The 10,993-nt window shown below is 37.2% G+C and overlaps 1 protein-coding gene across 1 annotated transcript; it reads right to left on the bottom strand.

Moving 5' to 3' along the window:
• Nucleotides 1–1,881: 1,881 nt before the first annotated feature.
• On the bottom strand, nucleotides 1,882–7,167 carry LOC128624476 (tripartite motif-containing protein 16-like). The gene is made up of 6 exons (XM_053652159.1): nucleotides 6,521–7,167; nucleotides 5,232–5,327; nucleotides 4,431–4,664; nucleotides 4,145–4,304; nucleotides 3,635–3,685; nucleotides 1,882–3,349 (listed from the first exon to the last, which is right to left on the bottom strand). Exons 1-6 carry the CDS (start codon nucleotides 6,869–6,871, stop codon nucleotides 2,805–2,807), a joined length of 1,437 nt encoding a protein of 478 aa, XP_053508134.1. The 5' UTR covers nucleotides 6,872–7,167; the 3' UTR covers nucleotides 1,882–2,804.
• Nucleotides 7,168–10,993: the final 3,826 nt, after the last annotated feature.

Below are 10,993 nucleotides of genomic sequence, written 5' to 3'. Positions count from 1 at the left end.
GTTTATCATGAACAAACAACATTTTTCTTGCAGGAATACCATAGAATGTTACCATAACATTCTTGAAATAAAATGTTACAAAAATACTACAAAAATATAGTAGGACCACAGGTTTATTATATGAAATTCCAAGTATTACTGCAGAAATATCATAGTAGTACCACAAGAATGTCACAAGTACAACAAAATCCCATGGTAAAGCATCCCAAAAAACAACACTACACTACACAATTACCACACCAGTGGTACTTTTGCTTTTATCACATGGAATACCACAGGACATTTTTTTAAGGGTATAAACAAATCATTGTTTCTCATTTTAGTTTACCAGCAAAGTTGTATTTATTTTAAAGTGTACTTCAAAGAGGAGATGGCTGTCTAACAGTAAGTGTGTTTTATTATTATGTTTTATTATTATTGTTATTATTATTATTATTATTATTATTATTGTTGTTGTTATTATTAAGAACATTTATTTATAAACCAGTCACGGTTGTGAGGGCCTGTTCACACCTGCAAAAACGGTTTGTTTTTTCGCCAATTTATTTGTGTGCTTACACCCACACATTAAACGCGGGCGAAGCGCTGAATGAAAGTGCATATTCACTCCCTGACAATAGATGGCACTTATTGAAAAGCAGAAATACCCCAGTACACAAGGTGACACAGCACAACATTCCATTTCTGACACCCGCTTATCACTGAGAAGAAGAAGAGAGCCAGTATTTACTTCTTTGCAAAAAGCCATTCACACACTTTTTGTGAACCTTCTAAAGCACTTTTGCGAAATGTAAGGTGATTTGGCTACTGCAGCAAATACTTCTTTAAAACTATATCCTTAAAGTTCTAATTTTAAACAGTATATTCTTTTTAAATAAGTAATGGTTTGAATTATATCAAAGTCAAAGCAATAGCATTCACATACTTATGGGAAGACCCAGATTATTTTATTTTTTTAATAGTTTGTTTTTTTTTTTTGGGAGGGTGTGGTTGGGTATAAGGCAACTATATATATATATATATATATATATATATATATATATATATATATATATATATATGCCAGGTGCAAAATAAATACAATGGACTATCAATCAGAATGTGATCATTTGCATATTTGCAGGGAAGAGACAAAGAAACAAACAATGCTATTTAGTGTAGAAAGCAACACTGAAAAATTAAATAGATCATTTAGAATATATGCTTGCATTTAACATAATAAATACACTTTAGTAAAGGCACTCCAGAGAGTTGTGAGGACAACAGAGATAATCATCAGAGCTTCACTTCCAACTATACAGGTCCTATACCGGTCAGGCTGCATAAGCAGAGCCAATAAAATAATCAAGGACTTCACTCACCCCGCCCATGATCTGTTTTACCTTCTGCCATCGGGCAAATGCCACCGCAGTATGCGGTGCAAGACTGCCAGACTCAACAAGAGCTTTTTTACACAGGCCATCAGACTACTCAACTCCATTTAACAGTACATAAACATGTTTGTCTGTCTTGAACTTTTGAACTCCTGAACATGCACACATTCCATGAATGTAAATCTTAAACTGCTGTTATTTTTTCTGTGCAATAATTAAATTTCAAATCACTAGAACATTTTATATTAATATTTACTAGTGTCAAGTTTACAGGTACTATGTACAATAATTTATTTATTTAAATTTTTAAATATATATATATATATATGTATATATATATATATATATATATATATATATATATATATATATATATATATATATATATTAGATTTCTGCATATTTTAGCTTGGAGAAACGCAATTTCGTTCTGCTGTGCACTCCTTGTATGGTCTGAATGACAGTTCACTTTTATTTTTATATATATACAATATATATTAGTGGGTAATAATGTGTTTTCAATATAGTACAGGGTGAATTGAATTTTCAAATGACAAATGGTTTTGTTTTTTTTTTTGTTTTTTTGCATTTTCCATACTCTTCCAACTTTTTTGGAATTGGGGTTGTATGGGAGTTAATGAGTTAATAAATTAACTAATTCACAACTCCCTTGTGTGAGCATGGTATTATAAGGGCAACCCACTCCACCACACTAGTGGCCTTCTGTGGTGCCCTGACAGGCGCTTAGCACACCAAGGGATGCCACCCCAGCCATAACTGAAAGGTTCCCTAGATGTAGATTAATCCAAGTTAACTCATAGCCAACTGAAGTACTTGAAATCATTTTGAGACTATCACCAGCTTTAGAGGGCACGTTCACCTGTAGCTCTATACCTGTAGCTCAGAGCTGATATGCAGAGAGCTAAAAAAAAAAAAAAAAAAAAAAAAAACCTGAACAAGGTGAGATGATGAAAGGGAATGACAGTGGTATTTTAGAAGGCCATATGGTCACCACATGACTTGGTGTTCTTGGAACACTTGTCCACACATGCAGAAGAAGGTATCCAGATGTTGAAACACTGCCCCTGGTGGTCAATCTGTTTAATTTTTCATAACAGCCCTGCTAATTTTCTAGAATTATAATTATAAAACCTTTAATGGTCGATAACAAAGCACTCATATATCATACAATAATGTACTTTTGATCCAACTTCTCTAATATTTTTGTTGTATATCTATGTAAGCACATTTTTTATACCTCCACATTTTTATTTTACAATCATTGTTAGCATACCAGAACCAACTAGCTTAGTGCTAAGTTACTGAGGAACTGGATCATCCATTTCTATGCTGAGAAAAAACAGGAACATAAACTGGCTTCTGTGAAATGAACGAAGAAAACTCTGTTATCTGGTCTTAAAAATCTCTTATCTATATCTGTTTGACCTTTGTAGGACAACATAGTGTCAGTTTGGATCCTGGCCACACAGTAAATCCTGGATACAGAGGCTCTGTGAACTCACACTGCACTATATAGAGCAGACTAATTTTTCCAGCTATGCTGTAGAAAGATAGTGTCCCAGCATTATAATCAACGTACACGCCAATCCTGGTGGAGTTGTCCATTTTGGGGATGTATGTTTCCTTGCCGTGGTGCCTAAAGGCATATCTAAACGGTGAGCAGTACAGCCTCCACGACTGATCACTGCACCCAAACCAGGACTCATTGTGGCCACCCTTTCGGTGGATGCTTTTATATGAGACGGCAATGTTAACACCATTTCTGCCACTCCATTCCACCTCCCAGTAAAAGCGTCCACACACTGGCTGCTCACACAACACTTGGGGCCAGTCGAACCTCTCCGGATGATCTGGGTAAGGCAGGTCCTGGTCATAGTTGGACACTGCTCGGTTGCTATCGGACAAGCTGAGGCGTCTGTACGCTGTGTTGGGATCCATGGTTAGCTCGCAGTAATCTGATGATGAAGCACACCATTTTTGTTTAATGGGTGATGGCTGGTCCCCATGAGGAAAACTCATTTTTAAAACTTGTTTGGGGGTTTTTTGTTCTTTTTTTTTTTTGGAGGGGGGTTGTACAAAAACAAAAAGAACTTAAATGTTTCCTTCTGGTTACTGATGTTATGGTTGGGTTTAGGTTTAGGCATAGTGTTAATTTGCTGCATAAATAATTGTGTGTGTGTGTGTGTGTGTGTGTGTGTGTGTGTGTGTGTGTGTGTGTTTATTTTGTCAGAATGACTTACACTGCAGGACCTCCTCTCTGGTCATGGGTGTAAGGATTTGAATTTGCTTCACTATGGATACAGAAAAAAAAACATTAATATGAATTAAATAGTGTGTGTGTATGTGTGTGTGTATGGGTGTGGGTGGATGGGTGGGTGTGGTTACACAGAGACTTATCTTTGGGCTCTCCTGTAAAACACACCTTAGGACACCTTCTGTTCAGAACAGCAGAGATAGTTTAATGGCATAGACACCTTTTATATCCACATTACGGTCCCGTGTGTGTGGTTTTCTGCACACAAGTTGTATGCCTGTGTCCTCATATTAAGATTCCATCTATCTGGACCATAATGTGGATGTAAAAGGTATCTATGCCATTAAACTATCTCTGCTGTACCAAACAGAATAATACTTTATAACTTGCAAAATCAATCGTCAGTAGTGTTACAGTTACAATGCAGTAAAGAGAATATAAGGATTACCAAGGCTTAGTGAAACAGTTAATGGAAATTAAGTGATTTGAACATTACCTCTCTTTTCAATCTTCTCCATGTCTGCTTTACAAACATCTTCCAAATGCTTTTTCAGTTCAGTTACAGACTTTGCTACTTCCTCAAAGGAGAGGACAGAGCTAACAGTGATGGTGGGTAAATCTGAAGATCCAAGAGTGGCAGTGAGAAACACATAACGCTACAAACAAGGAAACAAAAAATGTTTGAACACACTTCATAGTCTATGCTGCATTTTATTATACAATCCATGAAACAGAGGCAAAGCCACCCAAGGACTGTTGGTTTCCTGAAAAAAGGCTAATACCTGCAGAAAGTGAATGTGATCCTCTGTTAGAGAGAGCTGCTGCAGCTCTTCATCTTGTCTCTGAAGCTCAGCAATTTCCTCTTCCAGCTGCTTCAGGAGGCCTTCGGCTCGGCTTACTGCAATCTTCTCCTGAGCTCGAATTAGGTCCTGAACCTCAGAGCGTTTTTTCTCAATAAAGCAAATAATCTCAGTGAAGGTCTTCTCACTCTCCTCCAGTGCTGCCTGTGCAGACCGCTGTATTTATACACACACGCACGCATGCATGCGCACACACACACACACACACACACACACACACACACACACACTTGAGCTATTTTTTTAAATTCTTGTTCTTTCCAACTCCTCACAAAGGTGAACCAGGTAATCAGCATATTGTCCATGAATTTCCCTGACATTTAAGATAATTTTATAACAATTTACAATTTCTGATAGTTTCTAACCTGTTTTAAGTTTAATCTATGTATTCCTTTATTCATGCATTCATTCATCTTCCGTAAGCACTTTATCTTGATTAGGGTTGCAGGATAGGGATCCAGAGCCTATAACTAAAGAACAAGCTTGGAGAATTCAATCTGGATGGGACACCAGTCCATCACAAGGCAAAATGCAAATACATTCACATTATTATATGCAAATACATTCACTTATTCATATTTTAGTTTAGCTAACTTGTGATTGATTACCCTCTCTTCCTTATCAGCAATACTCAGTGGGGTTGTACTGTGATCCAATCCTTTCTGTCGGTCGGATCTAGAAAAGTTTCCAGGTGCTGTTTTTCTTTCGTGCTCCTAAACATACCTTGTGAGATTCCACAGCTTTCTGCATTTCCCCAAGCTCCCTTTTCCTATCCAGGATCCTCTGCTGCGATTTCATTTTTGACTCACCCATCTGGCTCTGTTAAATAGTTAATATGTAGTTGAGCTGTGTGAACATTACATACATGTACAGTGTGTGTGTGTGTGTGTGTGTGTGTGTGTGTGTGTGTGTGTGTGTGTGTGTGTGTGTGTGTGTCCACTACCAAACAGACTGTTCTCATGCTACACGATGTAGTTAGCACATTCATGTGCATATGAAGATGGATAAGACTGCAGTGTCAAATGAGCACCCTGGCCCTACCTCAGTAAAATGTTTCAATATGCTGGAATAAGTGAATACATGCTTTGCCTGGCTAGGAGGCATGTACTCCATCTAATTTGAAAAAGCATGTTTAGGCAAGTCTCAGTAATTTGCTAACATTAACTGTCTATATTTAACTTACAGTTAAATGCTTGATTTCTAATGCCAGGATAGACTAGCATTGATTCCAGCAGCTAATATAATTGGCTAGGCTAGCACATCCAATTCTAGCTGATGGCAAATATTGGATATTTTCATGATGTTTTACTTCTGATTAATTCATTAGCAAACCATGTTCCATTAGTCATGCATATGACCAGCAAATGACTTATAGTGACTAATGATGTTTGCAGGAATAACAGTGTACTTGCTTTTGAAATAAAATCATCTTCTAACTGTTTTGGATACCCTAGCCATTACATTTTAATGCATTATATTGCATTTTAATACAGTATATTTAAAAGTAGCAACTTTTTTTTTACTTTCACTTACTTCCACTTTAACAGTAAGATTTGGCACATTACCTATATTTTCACTTAAGTATAATTTCTCAATTTGTCCACCCTTGGATATGCCACTCATTGCAGTACTATCATATTATATTACTCAGTGGCAGGTGTCACTGCTTTTTATTTTTAATCTGACTGCATTAACTGTCTATTCTCATGGGGTTTTCTAGGACAGACCATTCTGCTGAGGAGGGTAACAGATGACGTGGGTAACAAACAGAATCTATGTCTGTTTTCATACTCAAATTACACAGAACCTGATCCTGGCAAATTTATTTTTAACACCCCTCATTTTAAAACATAAATTTAAACAGCATCATACACCAATAGACAGTACAGTGTGCAATTTATTTATTAAATATCATTAAATAAAATCTTATATGACATATAATGTATGTTTTCAAATTTGGTAGAATTTGTTCAATACATTAATTTGCAAAACACTTAATTTTCATTACAAACCTGTTTCTCTGTTCTCTCTGCTGAAGCAGACACAATTCTATGTCCTTTGTGATCATCCATCATACACATGAGGCAGATACACTGCTGATCCAAGCAGCAGAAGACCTCTAGCAGGTTATCATGCCTAGAGCAGATTTTGTCCTGGAGAAACCCTGTGGCATTCATTATTTTGTGGCGCTGTCCTGAGTGCAGTTCTTCATGGAGCTCAAAGTGACTTGGACAGTAGGAGTCCAAGCACACTAGACAAGACTTGATGGCCTTTTGTTTCTTTCCAGTGCAAGACCCACACTCCACATAGCCAAATGTGGTATAATTCTTACATCTGGCCATTGTGTCCAAGAATCCTGACATGTTTTAAATTACCAGGACAAAAAGCTCTAGTACACATACGGAAGTTTAAAAATGATGTACACAGCCACCACACCAGTCAAATATCACACCCAAAGACTGAGTGGGAAGAGGAGCTAAGTCTAATTTACTTTTAGGACGGAGAAGAGGAGGGGAAGGGAGATAGAGATTAAATTTCACCCAAGTTATGTAGTCAGCATTAAGATATAAATATAACTGATGACAGCCTTCTATCTATACCACAGCACATAATGCATAGCAGTAGATATCTTGGGCATTAAAGAAGGTGTCAACATGGCAGCCTGTTCCATGTTGCTTAATACTTCAGAGTTATCCGATCTGTCTCCCCACATTACATTCAGCAGTGGTGAATTTCGTGAGCCTGAGTTTACCAGATGACCAGAGACTGGACTACTGCAACTCTCTCCTAGCAGGTCTGCCTCTGAGCACCATTTGACACATTTGACATTCTGCAACTGACACAGAATGCAACTACGTGACTGGTTTTCATGCAGCTGCAGTTCTCCCACACCACCCCATTTCTACACTCCTTCCACTGGCTTCCTATAGCTGCCTGCATCAGATCTAAAACTCTGATGCTTGCCTACAAAGCCAAAAAAGGACCAGCACCCACTTACCTCAAAGCTCTTATCCTCTAGCACTGCTCGACTGGCAGTTGGCCACCATCTCAGGTACAGGAAGGCATGCATCAAGACTCTTCTCTTCTTCCAAACAGCTGAGTCACTGGCAGTCTTCAAACGACATCTAAAGACCCACCCTTTTCTAAAGTACTTACATTAGCACAAAAAGTGTTGTCTGTGTGCTTTTCTTACTATATTACTATATTATTTTATTAGACTGATGGTAGTCTTAGTCCATGAACTAGTGAGCCAGTATCAGGATGTATTTGTTGATAGAGACTTTAAAGTACTTCTGTAAGTAGCTCTGGATAAGGGCATCTGCCAAATACCATAAATGTAAATATAAATGTACATGAAGGTCATAGGAAAAAAGGGATAGAAGTCCCTTTAGTCCATTTATATACAGTCAATGCTTAAGGGAACACAGGAAATAGTGTTCCATGTCATTCATTTACTCTTCCTAACACTCACATATACAGGTTTGTGGTGATTGTCAGGCTATGATCAGCTGGTTGTAAACGTTTTATGTCTTACAGGACACAGTATACATGATGTACACTATATGGCCAATAATTTTATTTATGTCTAAGTCCTTTTTGTGTTTCTTATGTCTTATAGGCAGTTGTCACTTTGTGGACAGGGGAATTGGCTGGAACAGAATTTGGATAGGGCCCTTAGGTCCTATGAAAATAAACTGTAATGCTACAGCATACAAAAGCATTCTAGACAATTGTGTGCTTTCAACTTTGTACCAACAGTTTCGGAAAAGCTCACATATGGGTGTGAGGGTCAGATGTCCACAAACATTTGACCATATAGTGTACTTTCACATAACGTAAATTCATAACTGTAAGCAACCACAGAAACTATAAATAAATAATAAATAAATGACCAAGTCTAATAGTTTTGTCTTGTTTGTTGGGATTCTCACTTTTAGGACTTAAAAAAATCTCATGATGTTTTAGATCATGTTTATAGAGATATATGTAAAAAAAAATTAAAGGGTTCACAAACTTTCAAGCACCATTGTACCTGAATTTTTTGCCACAGGAAGTCATCTAAAATTCCAATAAGAGAGCCAAGATCTCCTGGTGCTGTCAACAGGCAGTTGCGCAATAAAGATGCACAATTCACGATTTATACGCCTATTGTGGTGAACCCAGCTTCTCTCACATGAACGTCATAAAAACATTTAATCTGCCATCATCAATGTTTGTGGATTGCTTTGAAATCATATAAACCGATATTCTCTGCTCTTGACCAGTCAAAGAACAAGAATTTCTCTCATTAGTTATAAAAATAATCTACTCAAAAATAAAAATTAAATTATGCATAAATTCTGATTGCAAATAAACAGTGCATTAACCTACTAGGAAAAATAAAAGTGAAAAGATGCTAAAAAAAATTCCACAAAGATTATCCAAATTAAATTAGCCCACTACAAAATAAAAATTTAATTGGTCGTTAAAAATGAAACTAAAAATTATGTTCTGATTATACACATTTAATTAGCATGTTAAAAATAAAAATGTATGTGTACAGATCATTATCTCATCTCGTTTAAATCGTGTATTCATCATAATACAGTATATGCACCTTGCCACGTTACCACGTCAAACGTACATTCACATCAGCTACTGCATATCGTTTTATCAATAATCTCCCAGAGATATTAACTATGATTAAATCACTGTCTGATCACTGTCTATGAACTTGATCAGGCAACTGAATGCTTAGAGTCAATGTTGCGCTACACGCTAGATAAGGTAGCTCCACTCAAAAGAAAAATAATTAGAGAGAAAAAACTAGCACCCTGGTATAATGATCACACATGCCCCTTAAAACAGACCACTCGAAAATTAGAATGTAAATGGCGTCAAACCAAATTGGTAGTATTTCAAATAGCATGGAAGGAGAGCCTCCTGAATTATAGAAAATCTCTTAGTGCGTTAGGATAGTGGGAGTTCCAGAGGGCGCTGACACATGTACAACTGCTGCTGTAGCGGCCTTGTTAAAAGAGGCGTTTGGTCTGGAGAAGGAGCCAGTTTTGGACCGGTCCCACCGGACCCTTCAGCCGAAGCCCAAGCCTGGTGAACGACCACGAGCTATTGTGTGCAGATTCCACTATTACAGTGACTGTGTTGACATTTTACGCCGTACGAGAGAGCTCCACTGGATTAAAGTGAGGGATTTGACCATCTCCGTTTTCCCTGACTACACAACCAAGACAGCCCGGGCCCGGGCCACATTTAACGAGGTTCGGCGTCATCTTCGTGGTATTGAGGGCGCTCACTATGGAATACTTCACCCAGCTCGGCTTCGCATTGCATATAACGGTGTTCAGAAGGACTTTATTTCAGTGGAGGAAGCAGGAGACTATGTTAAACTCTTGGTATCGGGGTGAACTGCATCACCTACACAGTGGAGTCTTTTTCGCTCTTCTTTTATTTTTATTTTTTGCACTCGGCCTTCCAGCTCTACAGAATTCGGATTTTTATTGAAGATATCGTCGTTGCATTACTTCGCCTAGATTTTGTGGACTCACTCCTCTTAAATGTACTTCTGTATTAATGTGCTTCTCTGTTTTGATGCTCTGACCGGGTTAGAGTTTCTGTTTATTTAATTTTATTAGTGTTATCTCCTTGGCTTTACTTGCTACACTGTTATATTATTTGTTACAAGTCTTTAAAAGTTAAGGACATTATATTTGTTATTGTGCGCAGACTGTTTATCAGACTTGAAGTCGGTAGGGGCTTTTTCTCTTACTGGAACTTTTTGTCTTGGTAATTTTGTTGGTCAGTTCAGCTTACTCTCCGAGTTGTTTTCACATTGTGGACAACGTTCGGTTTTTGTAGGATACACTGCTGTCTCATTTGTTTATGGAGACTTTGGGTGTGGGAGTTTGGGGGATTGTGAGAGTAAGCAGAACATGCCAGTGCTTTGAAGGATGTGAATTGGAACAGAGTAATGTTATTTAATTGCGAATCTGTTTTTAGAGGATTTAAACCTAACATGATGAACAAATTATATTATACAATTCAGGCAATTTTACTGGGGTTATCTCATACAGTGTAGCAAGTAATAATCTGGAAAGACCTTTGTAATATTACAGTCTAAAACTGGATTTAAAGAGAAGCAAATTAGTAAATGAATCACATGTAAATGAATCACACATAAATGAATCACTTGAAAATGAATCACTTGAATATGAATCATACGTAAATGAATCACATGAAAATGAATCATACGTAAATGAATCACATGAAAATGAATCACATTTAAATAAATCACATGTAAATGAATCATATGAAATTAATAAATAAATTAAAGACAAAAACACACACACACACACACAAAAAAAAGAAAATGTGTGTTATGATGAAGGTTTCAAACATAAAGCTCACTCACCTGGTGCCCATGTCAAGGGTGGTGAAGCCATTGTGACTTTAGGGAGCTGCCTACTGACATTGGCAGTAATTTTAAG

The sequence above is a fragment of the Ictalurus furcatus genome, chromosome 20 (assembly GCF_023375685.1).
Source record: "Ictalurus furcatus strain D&B chromosome 20, Billie_1.0, whole genome shotgun sequence".
Taxonomy (NCBI): Eukaryota; Metazoa; Chordata; class Actinopteri; order Siluriformes; family Ictaluridae; genus Ictalurus; species Ictalurus furcatus.
Note: the sequence above shows the minus strand (reverse complement) of the source record. Positions and strands in the feature narration are given on the sequence as shown.

Bases quoted from the DNA above. Each gene is read 5' to 3' on its own strand.
- LOC128624476 (XM_053652159.1), bottom strand. From the start codon at position 6,871: ATGTCAGGATTCTTGGACACAATGGCCAGATGTAAGAATTATACCACA. The intron at 5,328-6,520 runs GTTTGTAATGAA...ACTATTTAACAG, and splicing joins CAGAGAGAACAGAGAAACAG to AGCCAGATGGGTGAGTCAAA. The intron at 3,350-3,634 runs GTAAGTCATTCT...CTTCATCATCAG, and splicing joins CAGAGAGGAGGTCCTGCAGT to ATTACTGCGAGCTAACCATG.